This window comes from Oryza brachyantha, chromosome 6, assembly GCF_000231095.2.
Source record: "Oryza brachyantha chromosome 6, ObraRS2, whole genome shotgun sequence".
NCBI lineage: Eukaryota > Viridiplantae > Streptophyta > Magnoliopsida > Poales > Poaceae > Oryza > Oryza brachyantha.
The window spans coordinates 8,142,887-8,166,335 of record NC_023168.2 but is presented as its reverse complement, the minus strand read 5'-3'; the positions used below and the strand labels follow the sequence as shown (position 1 = coordinate 8,166,335).

The 23,449-nt window shown below is 39.7% G+C and overlaps 1 protein-coding gene across 1 annotated transcript; it reads left to right on the top strand.

Annotated features, from left to right (window-relative positions):
* Positions 1-16,824: 16,824 nt before the first annotated feature.
* On the top strand, positions 16,825-22,044 carry LOC102708825 (AT-hook motif nuclear-localized protein 10-like). The gene is made up of 5 exons (XM_015840377.2): positions 16,825-17,926; positions 18,892-18,944; positions 20,331-20,459; positions 21,018-21,179; positions 21,479-22,044. The coding sequence occupies exons 1-5, from the start codon at positions 17,407-17,409 to the stop codon at positions 21,713-21,715; spliced, it is 1,101 nt and encodes a 366-aa protein (XP_015695863.2). The 5' UTR covers positions 16,825-17,406; the 3' UTR covers positions 21,716-22,044.
* Positions 22,045-23,449: the final 1,405 nt, after the last annotated feature.

Genomic DNA, 23,449 nt, shown 5'->3' with positions numbered 1-23,449 from the left:
AGAGTATTATCTCATATACTGAGAGTCTGAACCTAGGTAACGCCTTGTCTACAGCTTACCATTGATCTTTGTGTCTCGTTAGAGCATCTCCAAGAGACTAGCTAAAATTTACCTCTTCAAAACTCCTAATTTAGCTATTCATGTCAAAAGATTTCATAGCCAAATTGATGTGCACTCCAACAGACTAGTCATCTTCACTAACTAAATCCTAATAGACATGTGGGCCTACCAAGGTTTGGCTATTGAGATGAGGTGGGAGAGACTAGCCAGATTTGACTATTGAGAAAAAGAATTTAGCCATTTCAATAGCCTACTAGGTTAGAGCATCTCCAAGAGATATGACTAGCTAAGCTAAATTTTAGCTATTGTGTGAAAAAACAATCTTCAAGAGAAGAGCTATCCAACCTGGTAGGCTATTAGAATGGCCAATTTTTTCCCTCAATAGCCAAATATGGCTAGTCTCTCCCACCTCATCTCAATACCCAAACCTAGCTAGGCCCACATGTCTGTTAGGATTTAGCTAGTGAAGATGACTAGTCTGTTAGAGTGTACATCAATTTGTCTATGAAATATTTTGACACGAATAGCTAAATTAAGATTTGAAGAGGTAAATTTTGGCTAGTCTCTTGGAGATGCTCTTAGATAGCTCTTCTCTTGAAGATTGTTTTGTACAAAATAGCTAAAATTTAACTTAGCTAGTCATATACCTAGTCTCTTGGAGATGCTCTTAGCCACCCCATAGTATTACTTCGATCCAAATCATCCACAATGAGTATTAGAAGTAACTAATGTTCTCAAGGAGTTAAGAACAACAATAGTTAAATAATTTGATGGATCTAGTAAATATGAAGGCATAATGACATGTGATAATTTTGCATAATTCTGAATGTATTCTTTCTATTTTTTAATTTGCGTTGAATTTTGAATATATATTTGATTGTTCGTCTTATTCCAAGATTTTCTGCAATATGTAAAATTATAAGTCATGCTTAATTGTCTTTAGTAATAAATCAAATCATAACAAAATAATTACTTCCTCTATCTCAATATAAGTGCATTTTAGCATGATAATGCAAATTAGTTGAAAAAAAATGACTTTAAGGACTCTCATTAAATAAGGAGGTGGTATGGAGCGAGCGGTTGGTAGAGGTAAATTGGATAGAGATTTGAATATCCGCTGATTCATGGACAGCTAGCACTCCACAAATTCAATCTTTGTAGGACAAATTTGATATCCAGAAATGCACTTATTATGGGACAAATGAAGTACTAATTATGAAAAAATTTGAATAAGAAAATTGAACAAACATAGACAAACAATCAACAGCATCAAATAATAAAATACGGAGGGAGTTACTGATATATATTGTAGGTGTAACTTACACTTGAATTAAACATAACCAGATGCAAGTTCCTCAAAAAAATATTAATTGAGTTAAGATTTTAAAAAAATAAATGTGGATGCATGAAAATGCATGGCAGAGTAGGGGAAATACATAAGCGCTCTTTTTGGCATTTGTTAGAGTGGTAGCTGGTTAATTAAGACTTGCACTGCACTATGTAGTCGTGCCCTTTCATGCCTAAAATGACTGCGCTAACAATAGGTTATTAGAACCTTTCAGTAAACAAGAAGGCCTTTGTGTGCTGGTTTGGAAAGGCCTATTGACTATTGTTGCTGGATTTTGTGCTAGAATCTATGACCGAGGTTCATGGGCCGGTGTCCTGTTAAGAACTGACACATATGGCCATTCAGGATTTTTTTAAAAAAAAGCATCGAGCAAAAGCTCAATGAATCGAGTCGATTTCAAGCCAAATATCAGAACGAAAAAAAAATAATCACAAAATGAATCACAAAATCATCACAAATATATCCAGCAAATCACACAATTAGTATCATCATATATATCACATAATCATAAAACCGAATCACAAATACATATTTATGCCATGGTAGCCACGATACCCATGCCGTTGTCATCCAGCATTGCGGCGATCTCTATCTCCATGCAAATCAAATCCAAAAGTACTCGAATTGGTAATAGGGAAGAGTCAAACAAAAACAAACATGCATATGCAGATAAACTATCGTCGCTGAGGAGGTTTGCAATTGCAAAGAGGTTAGGCATGTTATCCATGGCTACCAAGCTAGGTGTTTCTTCCTCCAGCTCCACCGCCATGTAGACCTGGAGCTATGGACGCCATCACCGACGTTTGGACCTAGAGATATGGGTGTCATCGCTGCCGCTGCCGCTGTGTCGACCTAGAGCTGGGGTGCCGCTTACTTGCCGGAATCGCTGCTCACTACATTGGTCGGATTTGGCCACTACCGATCGAGCTTGTGGAGGCCAGATCCATAGCTAGGAGAAGTTGCTGGGGATTGGGGAAGTGGAGATGACAGGAGAGGGAGGACAATTGCCAAGCTCTAATTGCCCCAACCTCCCGGTGGCTAGATATGGTGCATGTGCCCCTCGAGCTCGAGTCACTATCGTGTCCACTTGGAGATCAGGGCCGGCTCGGATCGCTGCGTGCATGGAGGTCGAGGGCTCGGTCCTTGCTATCGCCACTCGGAGGTTAGGGACTCAGGTCACTGCTGCTGTTGTACCTATAGTTCGGGACTCAGGTGGAGGAGGGAGAGGCTGAGAGGAGAGGAGAGGAGAGGAGAGGGGAGGGGAAATCAATGGAGTTTTTTTTTTTTGCCTCTATCATCAGCTTGGCTGGTTTGTTATTGGTGTTGGTTTATTATTGGAACAAATACTATTGGTTATGTTTTTCAAAGAAGCTGACACCCATCGTATGTTGCAACTGCCATTTTTTTCCGTTTTAAACCCAGGTGGGAGGATTAGGGGCGGAAAATGTCACGTAGGTGTTGGTTTTAAATTAAATACTAACTTTGTGCATCCTATTCCATATATGACATACCTGTCATTGCACGAAAATGTGTTTGATCTGGTCGTGACAACATCAGTTAAACACTACAAAAGTATTCTGTTAGTACAACTTAAAAATAACATCTATAGGCAAATAAAATGTTTTAGAATAAACCAACATTATTACTAATGCGCCAAATAGCTCAGCAAAATGCATTTTACTTCATGGCAAAACCACAGCGAGTAGTGAGATATGCACGTACGCAATTGTCAGGGACTTCAAGCGGAACGAATTAGTCGATCATCATATACTACTAGCTAGTAATTATACTTGAGTGTTAATGATGGCCTTACCAAATTGCGGGGTATGCTGAAATAAGTATAACAGTAGATTAATCGTCAGTTTTGATCAACAAGCAAAATTAATCCTAGACTGGAATAATAGCGTGTCTTAACACAAGCACTGCATGGTGATGACAGTTAATTCATACGGTAGTGTTGGTTACAAATTATGGCTTACACCGTCCGTTCTACAGAAAAAAAACTAAAATTTGAGGGTGAATCTAACCATATTTGTCCTAGAAATTGATTTTTTTACGTGGTATAAATTACCATGCATGTTTAGGGTAAAGCAGAGTTGAAATAGTCATAGACTCTCTCATATACAGATACATGATCCGATGTAACCACATGACGATCGTTACATATATAAGAAAACACTTGGCTGTTGTCCTAGATTAGGACTTCTAGTAGGTTAAGAGTCATTAATACCATCATATACTATAACTCCGCTGCATCAAGAGGAACATCCATAATCAGTGTCTTGAGGTCGTAGACTTTGGGTCAACATCCATAACAAATATTGCGTCAAATTATTGTTATCAAGATTAGATCTTATATGGTGTTCTTCTACGTTTAGCTACTAATATATATATGTCTCAATTTATTCAGGACAAGTTATATCCGAGCGTAACCATAGAGGTTGATTCATGGATATAATAAGATAGAGATGCCCACGTCGCTTCACTTAGACGTGATATCTGTGGAGGACACTAATAAAAAATGAAGCACGGCAACAATCAATAGATTTATCGTTAGAGTTAAATACTTTGGGCTGGTGATCCTAATCATTCAATGAGTTATTTTGAACATGAGGATGGTTAGGCACAACACTTAGGGTTATTGAAAGTTAAGGTGATGTATGATTCGATTAGTGGTGTTGAATACTTCGGTGAATTGTATTCGATAGAGCTCGAGGTGCGACTCAAGTCATTTGGTGGTTGTGAGGATGACGCGGTCAAAGGAGGTGACCGTGCTTGCTAGTGGCGGTCGAGAAGGCATATACATGTTGGCTTGTCCTCAAGGGAACAATTACTCAGTGGTTGGTCGGTCGAGTGTCGTTAATACCCTGATATGTGGTGATCAAATCAAATCAAGCAGAGACATTAATTCATAATCATTATCATAAGGGCACGTACAAAGGGCTCTAATTGGCGTTTCTATCCCTGCATGCTCGCTGACGGGGAAGAGAGATGATATGAGAGAATATTGGTTGTTTTACATGGAGTCAGCAAAATATTAACTCTTGGCACATAAAACTAAGAGACAATCATAAAATCTGCTTTGTACGTGTGCTGACTTTAACTAGAGACGCTGACTAGATGGAAGCAAACAAAGAATTAATTATTCTAGAGTCAGCTTGAAAGACTGTCATTTGTATGACGAGTTTTTTCTGCTAACGTGAAATGAGATAGAGCCTATGATAGGCTCTACCACTGAACATGCCCTAAGGATATATGTTTTGGCTAAAGCCCACTAATAAATATCGTATTAAGCTCATTTTTATTAGATTTGGATCATTCACTGAGCTATATAGCTGTCGGTATTTTTATAACGTCATAAAAGGTCCTGATGAATGCGGCAGCAGCTTAGCCGTTATAATGGCGACGTCGGCGAAGCCAATGATCACAGGGATATGCATATGTATGGATCAATGGATGATATGATAACTCCTCATTGTTCTCGCGATGATAGCTTCTCACTGTTCTCGCGCGTGACCTTCCAGCAACATTTGCATACTCCAAGTTGCAGTTTTGTGGGCGTGTGGGAAGTCATTCAGAAATTGTTTATTACAAGTAATTTTAATACTAAATCACCGGACAATTTTTTTAAAAAAACTGAACCATTTGATCATACATGTGTTGGTAGCGTGGCAAAATAACGCCGCCACGCCGCTAAATCGGTATGGTATGGCGTGGCAAGACAATGCTGCCACGCCACCGACAATAACGTGGCAAGTTGTTTCGCCACACTAACATTGGTAGCGTGGCCAAAAAGATTCATAGGATCAAAATATTTTTCCTGAAGGTCTAATAATAAAATTATTTATTAAAATGATATAAAAAAATAAAATAATTTCCGTCATTCATGCATATGTGGTGGCTGCATGCGCCGGCTAGCAACGAATGACGATCAATACAGCCAGTTTAGTTTTCAAACTTTTGACCAATAAAGCATTAAACATAGATAAAAACGAAAACTAATTACATAGTTAGGGAGAAAATCGTGAGACGAATCTTTTGAGCATAAATAGTCTATGATTAGCCATAAGTGCTACGATAACCCACACGTGCTAACGATGGATTAATTAGGCTCAAAAGATTCGTCTCATAATTTCTAGGCGACCTATGAAATTCATTGTTTATTCGTGTATGAAAACTCCATTTAGTCAAATATTTAATGTGACATTAAAAAATTCTCTTTTCGTTAACAAAGGGGGCCATATAAGCTGGGTGCATGTGTCAAGTACTAATGGACGTGAGAGTGGTGGGTGGGTGGGCCATTCTATTTGAGTAACGTGTGAGAATATATTGATATTAGTGGAGTCAAGTAATTAATTGTAGGTCCACCTAGCTATAGCTTGACGTCATATATCTTTTCCATGCGTGAGAATAAATGGAATACATGAGGGTGGGTGATTAAATGTTATATTTCTAGAAGAAAAATAAGTTGAGAATAGAACTTTTTTTATATATTTGATGATCTAAAAGCCAAAGCTAAGAAATAAACTTTAATAAAAAAACCTCAAAATCTACCCCAAATTTAAGGTTAAAAAAACAAATTTTGGCTTATAAGCATAAGCAAAACATGGGGCTAGAGGTTATATATTAAAAGTACGTAAATGACTACTTATATTTTTTAGATAAAGGAAACTTTTATTGATCTCAGATAATTACATCAAAGTGATACAATCACTCAAATACCAAATTTGACCTCCGCATAACTAAGATGCATACAGTAAAAAAACTAGACACAAGCGCAACCAAGTACTAAAAAATAAAGCAAATCCTAGCTAAGAAGAAATCCGCGATCTAGATTGCCACCCATAGTCCTGGGTAAAAAACTTCGTGACCACCAGTTTCAATTGCTGAGACACCATAAGCACTGTATTCCGTGATCCAGGCTTCTAGAGGATAGCCTATGTACACCAGTGAATAATTCTAAAAAAAACCTGTAAATGAGAAATTATCTTTTTGTCAAATACTATCTCATTCCTGCATAACCATAACGACCAACAGGTTGACGCAACCCCTAGCAACATAAGTGACTTAATATCATTCGTAAAACCCCGTAATCAATTACCAACCATATGAGTAACAGAACGAGGTTGTGTCTGATTTAAAGCCATATGAATTATGGACCACGCTGATCTCGTAAAACAAGACTACCTATAAATCACCCATATATAATTTTTACTAGAATCAGATGGACGTAACTACAGTACTGTTATAAAATAATTACAATATGATTATTATGTAAGTATAAATGTAACTAGTATAAATAGCACGTAATTAAGTCTTATGCAAATAGAAAATATATTATATCTTAATGCTAGTTACATTGTAATTATACTAGAACATTACAATCGTGTGATTTTAATCCGAAAAGACATATAACAAAATCGTAAAACGAAATGCACTTCGAAGAGCTCGCAACGCGGATTAAGAGCAAGTTTTCGATAGTATAGCCAACCACTAGCTCCAATTTATCTATAGTTAATCTAATAGTCAATTTATACCATAGCTACTTATAAAACATATATTACCATGTCCACCTGTCATATACACATTATGTCTTGGAGCCTATGCTGCAGCTGGCTAAAAATTAGTAGCTCACTACTCTTCTCTCTCCTCTTTTATCTCTTTAAAATATGTTTATAGCTGACTTATAGACTGCAATTGTACTTGCTCTAATCGGATAAGGACTAAGGTTGTGTTCGTTAGTTCGGGTGGGAACCGACGCGGAAACATAGCAGAGGATTAGTATATAATTAATTATTAACTATAATAACTTGAAAAATGGATTGATATGATTTTTAAGACAACTTACCATAAACAATAAACTTGTTAGGGAACCGCGTATACATGAACCGAGTGAATACAGTTTGCTAAGACGTGCTGTGAAACACGGCCTAAGAGAGTCCTCTGGTACATTTATTCTAAGTTGTAAGTGTGCAACTCCCTGTATGCACAAGCACAAACTCGATCTGGAATCTATCCATCTCTGTTAATTTGCTTCTTATCGTCCAGTTTTTTCTTCAAGCTCTTGGTCATCCATAATTCTTGCTGTGACGATGAGGCTTGTTGCGAATTCATGACACTAGAGATGGAAGCAATAGTATTAAACCTATGATTTGCAAATCTTTTTTGCATATATTTACGCCAGGGGCACTGAAAATTTTAATTTTGACCAAATTTGAAAATTTTAAGATGCATGTTTTTATGTTTTGTCTTTTTGTTGTTGTTGGGAGGGGGGTTCCAGAATTTCTAAAACACACCACAATCCTCTGTAATTATATTCAAACAAAATCAAAAAGTTGTGAGGCCTAATACGTACAATACAAGACAAGACAGTTTGCCACTACTCACTGGTAGTTAGTGGCCCGGACCATGCATGCATGGAATGGAACACAAAGCTACAGAAGGAGATAGCATGATAAGTCACGGGGTTACAGCCACTGACATGTAACTCTCACTCTTCTATAGATCCATTGTCATTGGCTATAATAGCACACTATCATTTTGGTAAAGAGTGTGAATCAGTGAATCACATCTGTAGATTGATAGATATTGTTGCGGACTACCATTTGCCCAGATCATGCGTGGAATGGAACAGAAAGATAGACAAAGAGCATGATAAGACGTCGGCTTGGATCTCTTATTATTATGTTAATGTTATTACACTCGCTAACATGTACTCTATCCGTTCTATAATGTAACATATTTGACTTTTTTCTTGCAAAGTTCAACTATTTGTCATATTCAAAAAAATTATAGAAATATCATTTATTTTACTTGTGACTTACATAATTATCGAAAGAACTTTAAACATGACTCGTCATTTTTTATATTTATACTAAATTTTTAAATAAGACGAATAAGGTTGCAACAAAAAATATCAAACATTTTACATTATGAAACGTAGACAGTAACCATGTCTTTCTATAGATCCATAAGTCCATAGCTATAATAATACTGTTGTTACGATAGAGGACGTGAATCCGTTAGTAACATGTGGAGATCGATAGATGTTGTTTAGTTTAGAGCACGCCAATATCTGGCCTCCCGGTGAGCCACACGTACCGGTATAATAGCCCCCACATGCTACAAGAAGTGCACTTCAAGTCATCTCCTGTCCGTCTTCGTCAACCCCGATCTTGATCCCTCCCTCACTTCAGACATGCTTAACTGTCTCCATCATCATCACGTACGTGAGCTCCACTCGATCTCGATCCCTAACTAAGCCCTAGCTAGCCGTATATAAACGGCCGCGGCGGCGGCCCAGCTGCTTCCCTGCACCCTCTTGTCCACCTTCTTGTTGGATTGCACGTGCCGTCGACGATGTGCGGCGTGGCGGCACCGGCGGTGGCCGTGCTGGCTCTCATGGTGGCGGCGGTGGCGGCGGCGCCGGTGTTTGGTGACGGTCGGGTTCAGGTGCAGAGCTTGGAGCCGGCTGGTGGTGGTGTCGGCGGCGGCGGGAATGGTACGTACAACGCGACCAGCGTGGCCGGCCGGAAGGATGGAGGCGGTGGGGGTGGAGGAGGTGGCGGGAGCAGCGGGGGCAGTTCTTGGAGCTATGGATGGGGCTGGGGCTGGGGAACTAACGGAGGCGGCGGTGGGGGAGGTGGTGGTGGCGGCGGAGGCGGCGGCGGCGGCGGCGGCGGCGGTGGAGGTGGAGGAGGCGGCGGCGGTGGTGGCGACGGAAGACGGTGCTGGTGGGGATGCGGCGACGGCGGACGACGGCGTGGTCACAAAAGTGGCGGAGACAAGGGCGGGAGCATCGGGACGAAGCAGGACGGGGAGGGCGACGGCGCGCGGCGGGCGGGGAGGCAGCGGCGGCGGCAGCGGCCAAGCTACAGCTCGGAGCTGTACCGCGTGGGGGAGTACGCGCGGTGCACGCGGGCGTGGGGGCGGTGCCGCGGAGCGCTGCTGGTGTGCCCGATGCAGTGCGAGGGCCCCTGCTTCTACGACTGCACCGCCAACTGCAAGGCGCACTGCCGCTTCTAGCATCTCGATCGATCAGCTCGCCGGCGTACCGGCACCGGCCAGCCAGCTGGTTGCATTATTATTGCCTTCTCTATAATTTATTATTGCATTGTCGATTGGCTGCTTAATTTCACTTAGTGCTGAGAAATATATACAGTATACTACTATATATATATATATATATATATATATATATATATATATATATATACACTGTTATCTATCTATAGGCTATAGCTGCATATATTATGAGGAGCGTGGATGCATGTGTGTGATGGCTTTTTGTGCGACATGCATGGTTGTGTTGGTTTAATTTGTCACCCTTGCTTGGACTGCTTTGTTACCGCCGTTTTCTACCGTGAATTTGAACAAGCAAGTATAAAGTATAATAGCAGGCTATAAGCCGGCTAAATATTGAGGTGGAGGAGAGATGAGAGAAGAAAGATGAGAAGCGAGCCGTAAGCTTACAACTAGCTCTGACACTAGAACTAAAAAACTCTATGAGAAAGATAAGTGCACATTTCATTAATTATAAATAGCTAACTACTATCAGGTTGTACCGCCTACCTTGTATTAGCCATGCAGACGAAATTGGAGGTCAAGAACCTATCATCTATTCCAGTGGTGTCAGAATTGATCAACGTCTTCCATGAGTGGTCGCCCTAACGGTCACTCTCAAATTCACTACTTGAGTGACGAAAGTCACTTAGCTTCTTTAATAGGGATTGCCAAAGAACCCCTCCGGGGCCCCAGGAAGAGGAAGAAGGAGATAGAGCAAAGGTCTCCTCTTTCTGTCCGCTCTTCCCGGTATGCAGAGATCCAATTGGGCTTATAGTTTAATTGGTTGAAACGTACCGCTCATAACGATGATATTGTAGGTTTGAGCCCTACTAAGCCCATCTGACCATCTTAATCAATGATACTATAAGAATTCTTATAGCCGGTTTACTAGTTATATTGTTATTAGCCTTGCCCTTATGTGCGTTGTGCAGCGTAACCGGTTCTTCTACCAACAAATCCTTTCTTGTACCATAATTAACCAGCCGTTTATAACTCTTCTTTTTTTTATATCAAAAGCACAAGTAACGTGATATTGAAGCCATGGGTATACTGCACTTATCGGAATTAAAATTCTAGCCCCCATAATTAATATTATATACAAATATATAGCGTGTGTGTATTTTCTGTATAATCGAAAAAAGCTCGTAAGGTTCAATCTTTAACAATGGTAATAATTCACTGCTGGAATGAATGGGCGAGTCTGCTGGCTAGAAATCTTGCCAGCTAGGAATCAATTTTGAGTGGGCACGGTAACGGGCTTGACAGAGACAACGGCTAGTTTTAGTTTAAGTTAATTAAACACTAAACTCCAATAAATGCTTGTGAAAAAATATAGAATTTACCAATAAAGTTCATGGAAGATTTTAAAAGCATTTACTCCACTTGTTACATATTATAAGATATTTTGGTTATAACTAGATTTATCAATAAATCAATATATATTTTATATGTGTGTGATTTATTGGGCGCATTCGCAACCGCCGATTGCATTAGGCTAATTCGTGCATCTAAAACGAGGAAATCTATTAGCATGTGATTAATTAAGTATTATCTATTGTAAACATAAAAATGAATTAAGCTAATTTTAAAGCAACTTTCATATTGATTTTTTTTTAAAACGCACCAAATCGTGCATGCAAAAAATTTGGAAAAATTAGCCCCCACAGACATTTGCGAACGCGGCCATTGAAATCATATAAATCTTAAGGGAATACGGATATTTGTGAACGCGACTAATTAAGAACCTAACTAAGATAATTGTAGAAAATAGACTTATTTAATTTCCAAAACTACTTATATATAGTTTTTTCTTTAAAAAAAAACGCATCGTTCGACAGAGAAGACCATCCAGCGAGCCGAAAACAACGGTTCCTATAAACTATTTATTATTGCGTGCTTTGTGAACGGTAAATATATGGCTGTGATGATTCGGGATGAAACCAATCTGGACATTTCCATAATGTGTGCCACGACTGAACCGGCCGTCTGGAACAGAGATTCCTTCAGCCTTTTTCTGTGCGCAGTAGAAAGAGGGAATGCTCTCCTCGGTACAAAAGGCTGGCTGACCACTTTACTTGTCCACTCAGCAGCTCAGTATTTGAAATATTGGTGCATCATCCCTCATAGCTCAATAGATAGTATGCTGTTGTCCCCATCATACACAGATATAGTACGTAATGCTTAAAAAAAATGCATGCCACTTTATTTTCCTTATGAAAAATAACGCTATGACCCACCAGATGTGACTTCTTTAAAGCCTTGTTCCGTTGGAGGGGGATTGAGTGGGATTGGGCCACAACCCCCGTGAATTTCTCTTCTACGGAATAAATCACGGTCCACGGTAAAATCGCTGTTCAGTTAAGCCCAGTCGGAGTTCTAGCCCGGTTTATCCCGAGATTTTTTCATTGTCTTGCCGAGAAATTAATCCTCCCTATCAGTGGTATGAAAAAAATCCCGTCACGAGAAAAAACCAAAATATTTTATAACATGAAACGGAGGTAATATTTTTAATTAGAGACCATTAGATTACGCTATTATTTCAAATGGTTAGATGGCTATGATGAACCACTACATAGTCCACTCTTTGGGTAGCGATAAGCCAGGTTATAATGTGTTGTGCCAGCTTGTTGTTTTTCTCTCTTTTTTTTTATGTTTTAAAAACCACTTGAGATGTTGCAAGCATATATTGAAGGTTGCAGTAACAATTCTTCGTCACAACATTTTGATTTCAAATGTGAGTCCTTTTATGTTGCTATATGAGTATGTCGTTGTTACTGAAAAAGCAAACTCAAAAAAACAACTTATTTGGTGTAATGGTAGAATTATGGTTGCATAGCTTCGTCCACCCACTTACCACCTTGATGTAATTAGTTGGGTTCAAACTTCCATTGTCTTGAAAAATATAATTGTACCCATATGCATCCATGGTTAGCACAGAAACAGAAAATTAATAAACCTTTGCATCTAAATTTAGTCTATTTGGGTAGTAATATTAATCATCTTCTAAAATGATATCAGTGATATATTTCAATTATTTTCTAAATACCTTTTGTTTTTTACTTAAATATTATCACACACACGTAACCATTGACATCTAATTAGCACAAGTGAATGAAAACTGAGTCTCTCTAACTGGATGATGCCAGTAGCTCATAAAGTGTCTAATGCATGTCAATTAACAAAGCAACAAAGATGTGGGGGTGACGTGGTAGGTACATAATTTCACTCGATGTGACAAGTCATGTGGTCTGAACAAAAATTACACATATGGGAGTGTTTTAAATAAAATTTAGTTAGATTATTAGGAATTTAATTAGTACTATCTTCATCCGTTTAAGCGTTTTACTACTGATATATGCTTTCAGTAATGTACGTCTTATGCATACACAGTAGTACGTGTAAAATGCACATCTTCCGCGTAGTTTTGCAAAAAAAAAAATATCTACCGCTGATCACATCACAGTTTCCTTGAAAAATTCAATCTGTTTAGTTCTCAAAATTTTTTCCCAAATACATTACATCGAATCTTTCGACATCTAAATGAAGCATTAATAATCACATCATGTTTTCCTCCACCGCTCACTTCGACTGTCTGCGCTAGATACCCATGTTGACCCATCCGCGGCCGCGTAGCACCAACTGGGTTCCCCGCGCACCTCGCTTCTCTCTCACCCGCATTTATATATGTGGGAAGATAGTAACTTTTGAATTTGTAAGAATTGGAATAAGCATTTGCACTACGACGATGCAGAGTGTAGGATGCATGAAGACACAATCATCTTTTGACATAAGGATGTTGTTGTTGTCGAGCCGCATGTGAGAGGGTAATAACAACACACTAATCCTCGGGCAAGAAATCGAGTAACTGGCCACAATTTTCTTGGACTCCATTGAAGACAGCTGCTTTGATCTCTATCTTTTTTATTTTGAAGAAATTAATGTCAGGACTTTGCCCAGGAGCTGCTTTGATTTTAACCTAATTTGCATTTTTGAGCCATATTGAGTATGAATAATTATGACAGGCGTGAAGGTGCAGGGAGGCAAGAACCAATTAACTATGTTTACCGAAGGAAATCTGGTAAACCTGATCCATTCCTCTTAACTCTCTAGCTTCCCAGTGATGTCTGGTGAGGTTAAGCACGAGGTGTAGCCACATATGTGTTTGAGCCGTCGGTTCCTTGAAGTCTCGATCTTGCTACCTGAGGCCAGTCTCAGTCCTCAGTTTCATTTCACAGTTACCAATAGTGCCACGTCAGATTTTTAGTCTTAGTCTGAGAAATGAAATAGCATGTCTCAGTGCCCAGTTTCATGTCATAGTTTCATGTGTTTGACAGAACATTGAATTACTACATGATGCATTGATCAAATGTGCCATATTTTCAATGCTATAGAAGTACTAGCATATATAAAGATGGTTTTGTTGGCAAAAGGAAAATATTGACCATACTATAAAAAAAATATTGACCTTGTTGGTAATCCCTGATATATGAAAAGTAGAAGTAAAATAATTTAGTTCGGTTGATTGGCAATGAAACAAAAAGATTGGAAATATGTAGTGCCAAACTGTGAGATGTGGTTGTGCACCGATATAACAAAATGTATGAAATTTCTTCATACTTTCATCGGTGATCAAGTCTATCTAAATTCAGCATAACAACGTTAAGACTATTTTCATGGGGAAGACTAAATGAAAGTGCATCACTAACTGAGTTACACACTTTTACACATACAGTCAATCAGAACATGTTTACTCATAAAGCTGTTGAGGCTGAAACAGAACAAATACGTGCAGTGGCATTTGATCGAACATGCAGAGGGTGTTATGAGCATAAAGGATAAAACATAAATGAAGAAGAAAGAAACTATACCATGGATTCTAGGGTGAGAAATTCATGCCGCTGGTGCCTCCAGAGCAAGGCCATGGACCAGTGCCTTGCTGTGGAAGTGGTGGTGCCGTTGTCCTTGAACTCTCCGGTGGAGATTCCTGACGATCCATGGCAGCACAATTATGCTGGGTTGATCCACCGCGGCCCTTTTTCCCACCATTGCTGGAACCTCGACGCCCCGAACTCGCCTCCACAAATGGCGGCATGCCCTGGCCAGAGGCATTCGCTTGATTTCGTGGATCCAATGAGGAAGGCAGAGAGGTGGCAGCAAGAGAAAATATGTGGGAGCAGCACAACAACAGGCAGGAGAAACAGAAGTGAGCGCGGGAAGGGCAGGAGCATCGCGTGGGATAAGAGGCATCAGCGGAATTTTGGACGAGCGCCGTGGCGGGGGAAGAGAGGAAGACACACGACATCAGAATTTTGGATTGCGGATGAAACAGACGACCTCAGTCCAGTTTTGTTTCGATTTCATCTCGTTGGAAACACCACCAGAAACGTTTTGTTGGGATGATACGGTTCTATTCTCTCCCCTATTAATTTTCTTGCCATGTCCTCAATTTATCTGATATGGCATGCAATTAAATACAAATGAAACCAGGAGACTGGATTGATAGGACGAAGATGAAGCGACTAGCCACCCTGGTCCCTGGGACAAGAAGGCTTAATTGATTCATTATTGGAGAGAGGGTAGTGTTACATCTTAATGTGTTTTAAACAAATTGTGTAGAAGTACTAGATTAAATTAGTTTTAAGTCCAAAATACCCTTAATAAAACACCTAACCTGAGGTAAAGCTCTAAAGTACCCTCGTAAGCCAATGGCTAGATTTAACTTCTACTGCATTACTCCCACACGTAGTAAAAGGTGCTATAAAAACACTATATAATAAATCCAAAACATCTCAAGCATACAACTCACAAAAATTCAATATCTGCGAGTGATCACATCATGTTTTTCTTCGGGGCATGTACAACATCTCTGTTGGAGACGACACTTTTGTAAAAAAAAAAAAGCCTGGCTTGCCCAGCAGCCGATGGTGTCGTCGCCTCGTCAGTTGACGGCAACACCTCATGCTTCAAGAAAGAATAAATGACTTTAATTCTGTTGTATAGCTTATAGACAATAAATTTTTAATATTGTATTTATAGTTGATCTTAACTACATAAAAACATTAAATAACTTATAGACAATGAAATAAACTCTGGGTTGTATGATCTATCTTTTTAATTGCCTATAGGATAGATTTGAGATGCTTAGCGACAACTGTCATCTGTCTGTGGATTGAATATGTCCTTGTCAGATCTAGGTCATTTGTTGCTTTGACGGTACACGTCAGATTCTCGGGGTGACATATTTGTAAACGAAAAATAATTTATAAGTAAAACTTTTATATATAAATTCTTAGCGATCTAAATTTCAATGATAGAAAATAAACTGTAATAAAAAACTCTCAAACCAACTTAAAATTTAAGATTAAAAATTTAAAATTTGGCCTATAAGTATAAACAGAAACAAAAGGATAAAATGTCTTTTTTTAAGATTTTTTTATGAAAGATGAAATATTAGTGATACCTATATACATAGTGTAAACAATAGTATTAACAAATATAAAATTAAAAATCTATTTTTAGAAAAAACAACACGTACTTGTATATAAAACTCTTTACATTTATTAATCTAATAAACAAACTTTTTCCATTTATTAATCCGATAAACAGACATACAAACCAAGAAAAAAGATGAGAAATATATTGGACAAACAACACAACGTAACAGCGTCGGCTGATATCTTCACCCCACTTAGAACATGTACTATAATTTAACTATAAATATATTTTAAAAAAAATAAGAGAAGAGCAGCGATGAATTACGACACTATAAAAAGTATACTATTAAACTTTCTTAAATCCTCCGTCACCTTGACAATCCATGTCAGATACCCACGTTGACCCGGCCACGTGGGACCCACCGGTCTCACTTACCCCGCTCTCTGCCCATCCATCTCACTGACAACCGGGGCCATCATAACTCATACAGTAACTCGGGAATAATTGGTGGCCTCGAACACGGTGCTCGTGAAAATCCCCAAAGTTTTAGCACCAGAATTAATTTCCTTCGGAAAATAAAAAACAAGCAGTAATAAACAAAAAAGACAAAACAACACAGCCACCCCACACCCCCCCCCCCTGCGCGTCATGTGAACACGCGTCCAAAAACACTTTTCTCCTCGAGAAAATAAAAGCCAAAACAGCTCGCAGGTTCATGTGAACGCAGACAGAAAAAGGAGGAAATATCTCGGTCAGCGTAATTTTTCACTTATCCCCCTCGGTTTCGCCGGATTTACGATCTGAGGAAAAAACCGGCCAGAAATAGCAACGTGGCGATTTCTGCGGGCTTTCGGGGGACTAAAATGCAAACAAGGTGTCCCGCTCCGAGCCCCCACCCGGCTCTATATAATTTCTAGGGTTCGGGCAATTTTATTTCACTTACTGATTTTCCAGTGCTTCGTACTATTTTTTTTATATCCCTTTCTGCTCCTGGCTTCCTTTTCTTTGCAGTGTTTTTTTCCCTTGTGGTCGCGAAATTTTGCAAAAGATGTGGAATTTGGGTTGAGGTTGTGGTAAAACTGGAGAATTTCGGTGCTCGTATGTCGATAATTTCTTCCTTTTTTTCGTGTTTTTAATTAGGGTTAATTATCCTGGGTTTCATTCGCCTTATTTCGTAGCTAGAAACTCCCTGGGTGAAACTCTCGTTTCTTTTTCGTTTTTTAATTCCTTTTCCCTTTTCTCCTGCTGTAACTGTAAAAAAAAAATCGAATCTGGTGGGGAAAAGAAGGAAGGGAAAAAAGGGAAAATGAAAATTGGGGAGTTGTTTGCTAGTGTTGAGCTGGGGTACACTCTCGAGTACGCTTCTTGATCTCGCTGAATTCCGCGTGGACGAAGAGCAAACGCGGATTCCCGAGTTCGTGGGAATCGTTTGGGCGAGGAGGCGTAGCTGGTTGAATCGAAAGGAGGGATTTTTTTTTTTGTTCTTTCTTTGGTGTTGGATGCAAGGAGCGGCCATGTCGGCGGCGGCGGCGAGCGAGGCGGCGTACGGCGTGGGCATGAAGAACAACAGTGGCCCCCTGCAGCCCCGGCCGCAGCACGGCGCCACCGGGGTGCGCCTCGCCTACACCCACGACGGCACCGCGGTGTACAAGCACACGCCGCCGCTGCCGCCGCCGATGTACGAGACGCCGGCTGCCGCCGCCGCCGTCGTGCGCGGCAATGGCAATGGCGCCGCGCCCGCTGAGCAGCAGCACAAGCGGAAGCGCGGCCGCCCGCGCAAGTACGCCTTCGCGGACATGCCGCTCGCCGTCGTGGCGGCCCCCTCGCCGCCCAAGGCTGCGGCCGCCGGCGCGCCGTCTCCCACGGCGCACTCGCTGCCCCCGGGCTTCTCGTCGGGCCTTGCCGCGAGCCAGCCGGCATCCGAGCGCGTGCTGCCTCACAAGATGAGGGGCCGGCCGCTGGGCTCCGGCAACAAACAGCAGCAGCCGCCGCAGCAGAAGAAGAAGGCAGCAGCTCAAGGTAATGCCTTTTTGTGCCTTGTTTGTTGGAGCAACTACTCCACTCGTATAGTCGTATTATATGGATGTGGTAGTATTCTACTTGTGATACATGTATATGATACTTCAGTATGGGCAAAAAGGCATCATGGATATATTTCTTTTTTGCTTTTTGGTTGTCGTGGTGACAAGGAGACAACACGCCATGAGAGTATGAGGCAATGAGCATGAGGGGACTAGAGTTGTGGGCTGGGAAATGGAATATGTTCTCATGAATATCATGATAATGACCTTTATGCCCTTGACCTTGCTATGTGCCAGTAGTTGCTAGAAGTTTCTTTGTGAGCATGAACCCAACTGGGAGTCTGTGGACTGTGTTTATTAGTTCTTCTATTCAGGATCACTGCTCCAAGGTGAATTGGTGCAGCAGTCCTGCACTAGTCATCTGTTATGAATATGAGAACGACTTGTTCTTCTAGTCCTGCTATTTAATTCTGAAATGTAACACTTGCTTTAATCATGTTTTAGCCTGTGAGTAATTGTGTTTTGAGTCCATTTATCCTCCCATGTCTATGGAATTGTTGGTTATGCTACTTATGCCCTGTCTTGTCAGTCTTGTTGTTGATCCTCATTGACAATAAATATGTTCTGGTTCCATTATTAAAATTACCTGTTTGTCGAAAAGGTATATGTGTTATCCTTGTCTGGAATATCTGGTCATTCGTCCCTTTTGGGTTTGATTCTGGAATTTTAGTAATAATAGGTACCACGGTTTGTACCTTCCATAATTAGCTTCCTTGGAATTCACTGCATTGACTAAGCTTCCTTAGAGGCCTGTGAAATATTTTGAAGGTGCTTACTCAATGCAGTGAATTATCTAGTGGCTTATGCTCGTGACTTTGTGAGTGCTATAGCATCATCAGTTTATCTTTATTACAGCATGATCTATGCTTCTTCAATATGAAATTTTCATTTTTATTTCTGCAGGATCTAGTGTGATTGGACTGAAACCAAATGTCATCACAGTGCAAGTTGGAGAGGTACAGTGTAACCATCCCAAGCATATTCTAGATATCCCTTTTGTGGTGTTAGGATTTTGTTTCATTTGGATATCATTATAGTTCATGATTTATTAATTTGTACATGCCCTTTTAGTCAATTTTTCTTTTCAATTTGTTGGCAGTACACAGTGTTTATCGTGGAATGAAGGTTCTTCTTTATAGTTTATGTGCAAAAATGTTTTTACTACTACATAATAGCTGTTTCTTATAATGATTTACATGCCAATTTATTTTAATTTTTGAATACAATGTGTTTTCTTGGTGTACTGATAATGAAGCTTTTGCTTAGTTATCTAGGATGATTAACTCTCCATTTATGTACAGTTTTTGCTCTGCCTCTACAAGAGATAGACTCTCTCTTTTCAATACCATTTTGGTGTAAAGTTAGTAGTGTTTTAATCAAATTCCCTGCATGAGTGCACACAAGACAAAATTTTCTCTTGCTTGTACGTTTATGAAATCTTTAACTTAACTCAAGCTATTAATATATTTATTTTCTTTATATAGCCTCTGGTGATATCAGTTTAGGATCCGCTACTACCAATTTTCCTTTTTTTTTTTTGGTGTGCTTTTCCAGTTAAAGTCTGCCAGATGCAAAAAAATCAGTACCTTCTATTTGTGTAAATTTGATCTGTCAAGGTATTCTATTAAATGATTGACCTATACCCAATTACCCATCAAGGATTGCTCCCTAAATAATTCATTTTATGGATTTGTGGTGATAATATACAGAATATGTGTATTGGAACACATGTAATGAAATATTGGATTAGGTAAAAGAAAGTATATAATTATAATATATCATAGAGAAATATATATTTCACCAACCATGTTAGCATATTCGAATGTATGCTATTCACTTGTTTGAACGAAAATTGGACTATTCCAAAATATCAGTATATTGTGGTCCCATTTGTAAAAAAAAATATAAAATTGTGGTGAGGTGGCAGATATATTGGCTTGGAATCTATTTGACATTCCTTTGAATTGTATGCTTATCACATTAGTCCCATATGGACCGCAATGATAGCTGGATTAGTACCCAAGAGTCCAATGTGCCACATTGTTTAGGTTCTTTTTTTTTAGAGTTCATCTATTTTCCATGTAATTCAGTAAATAGATATATGCAGGTCTGCTATAAATATTTTCCTCTGCTTTAAAATATTTGAATATAGGCGTGCATGGCCTATGGCTTATATAGTCTTTTCCAAACTAAAATATATAAAACCGTAACAAATTACATAGGGACATGATGCAACAGATATTTGTTGTTTATGACTGGCATTCCCATGTTTTCCAGCTCTATTCAAAGTTCTTTTGTACCTCTCCTGTAGTCGTATGATAATGAGGATTTGTGATTTTCAGGATGTAGTGTCCAGGGTGATGTCCTTTTCTCGGAATGGATGGGCCGTTTGTGTTCTCTCAGCTAATGGTACTATATCCAATGTGACACTACGTCAAGCTGATTCTTCTGTTGCAACAGTAAATTACGAGGTTTGATCCCTTTTTCAGTAGGAATCTCTATTTTAATATCTTTGAAAATTGTACTACAGTGTGATTTATTAAAACCGGTTGAAGAAATATTTTAGTATGCTGTGCAGCTGGTTTACTGAACCAGTGACCTGAGTCTTCCAGGCTAAAGCTCAAATCAAGTGAACTTAAGCTCATTCTTGGTTTGTAGATATAATAGAAGCAATATTTTGGGGTGATTAGCTTAGCTAGCAACATCCACCAGATTTGTAATTAATTTTGTCTGGAATATTAATATTATTGAACCATGGTCAGTCTGGTGAACCTTGAAACTATGACTTCAACAGTTTGATCGCCAGTTCGACTTATGTGATATGATTGTACTGTACATCAGGCCCTGCCAAATTTTCAGTAATATAATGGCTGTAGTATTTTGTGGTAGTATTTACAAAAAAGTATACCTCTATGCCCTTTCACCCGTATCGCATTCAAAGTGTATGATTTGTAGCTTTTCAGATAAATTCTGTTATTAATTTGCATTCAGTTTTGGAAATGTCATAATTCTTCCCCATCAACATGCAGGGCCATTTTGAAATTCTTTCTTTGTCTGGTTCATATGTGCTGTCAGAAAGTGATGACCTGAGCAGTCGAACTGGAGGACTTAGTGTTTCGCTTGCTGGTCCTGATGGACGTGTTTTAGGCGGTGGAGTAGCAGGACCTCTGAATGCAGCTGCACCTGTTCAGGTTTCCACCTTTCACTTCCACATGATTTTGATTGCCCAATTAAAACCTCAATGCCGCTATGTTGAAAACTTCAGCAGTTCTGGATCTTGTTCTCTTTGTTTCGCTATTAGAATGCCCTATGCTCCCACTTTAACAGAATTATTATTGTAATTCACTTGCCAAATGGCATTACATAACAGAGTGCTATCTTTACGAAACATAATCAAGCGCTAGTTTTCAATTCGGCTTCCTTCCTACCGAGTTGGCATGGTTCCAAGAAAATATTTCTAACTAGTTTGTTACGTTATGCTGGTGTTCAGGTGGTCATCGGAAGCTTTCCAGCTGATGGGAAAAAGGGTCCCAAGGGTCCCAAACAAGCTGTGCCGGGTGGGGCTCCATTTCCAGGTATGAGCACTCCAACATCCAGAGGGACTCCCAGTGGTTCCTCAGGAGGGCCTGGAAGCCCCCAAAACCAGAGTGCCAGTGGCTCATTCAACACCAGCAGCCAACAGGCCTTGGCTGACTTCCCATGGAGATCAGCTTCAGCCTTCAGCTAAACTCCTTAGTTTGTCTGATGAGGGAATTGGGTAAACAGAACTGGTGGTTTCTCTCATGTTAGTTTGGCAGGTTGTCTCTCATGTTTAGGTGCTGAAATTGTCAGCCAGCTCTAGTTTAGGTGCTCCTAGACACCTAGTTGTCAGAGAAATCAGCTTGAAACGAAAAGCTGAGGAAAAAAGCTGTTAGCTTTGATGCACCCCGGATGCCATGTGATTATGTTAGGCGTTGTTGTCAAATTATGAATTTTTCTGGTATCCCTGGTCTTGTTTTTTGCTTGCTTAGGGAATGCTCCATGGCCGTACTACTTATGCACACGTAGAATTGGGTTCGGATTCTGTAGTTACATGTAGAAACGGGTTCTAAATTTGGTTCCAGTTTGATCATTAGACATTGGTTGCAATCCGCTTGCCTAGAGCATTTTCTTAGAGGTACAAGGATAGCACAAGCGAACACTTGGGTTAACCATACCGCCACTGCCAGGTACGGTAATTATAATTGCGTGATAACTACACTAAGTTCAAATAGATTTTAAAATTAATTTAATCTTTTGGTAAATTTTATCTGATTTTTCACGGGTAGTCTGCGCTTACCGGGGGAGCCCCAACGGTAAAGTGAATCTAGTGCACACAGCCACTTTCTTTTGGAAATTAATCATCTCCAAGTGCTATTTGTTCATCAGGAAAATTTATGACTTGCTCATTGTATCTGTGTCATTCTTTTGCATGGCTTGTTTTGGCCACTTAGGAAGTGTTAATTTTTTTCCATACAAGATTTAGGTCCTGTTTGGGGGAGATTTTGGCAACTGCAGTGTCTTGTAGAATCTCTAGAAATCAAAAGTTATCTACAAACAATACTTAGCTTCTATAAGAATATACAGTCGTAAGGTTCAAAAAATAAATTAGAAGCAAAAAAAACTGAAAACCCTAGCTTTTATGTTTCTTAAATAAAATCTTAAGCCCGTCAAACAAGATCTTTAGTTAGCTCCCAGGGCATAGGATCTCACCTGACATTTTAAATGATTTGATGAACCATGGAGGTGCCACCATCACTGTGGCTTGAGAATTCACTAGCTCATCTGCATAAAGAAGAGAATATAAATAAAGGTCACACACACACACGATAATATACTAGCAAATTTTATCAACACACCAGGAGTAAGAACAGGCATGTACAGGTCATCTATTAAAAATAGTTCTACCATTAAATAATCATGTTTCTGGGTACATCGTACCGAACGTGCATACAACAAAATTCATGCCATAATTAAACGTTACATGAAGGCACGATGGCGGAAAATGAAGTCTTAGGCAAGCGCAGACTACCCGTTAAACAAAGTTCTTCGTGCCCTCGTACATCCTCCTGAGCCAACTCATCCTTGTTTCATTTGTGTCAAACGAACGAAACACCGTTCGGTTGCTCATCACTTCAGTATCACTGGTGGATGGTCCATGAGACCATGATCTCATCATTAGCTTTATAATTGTGTTTGAAGTAATATTTTAATACGGACGGAGCAGGTAACACTGGTGGATGGTAAACGTTAGGCCAAAATTTAATTAGGGCAAAAGTGAGAGGAGATTCCATGGATGGAATAGATCAATGACTCAAAAGCACCAAGGATTGTCCTGACTGTTTCCCAAACTGAAATACTGCAGACACTTTGGATCAATGGGACCGAGACCTAGTGGGTATTCAGGCCGCGTTTTATCCTTTCGTTTTCCACGCGTACGTTT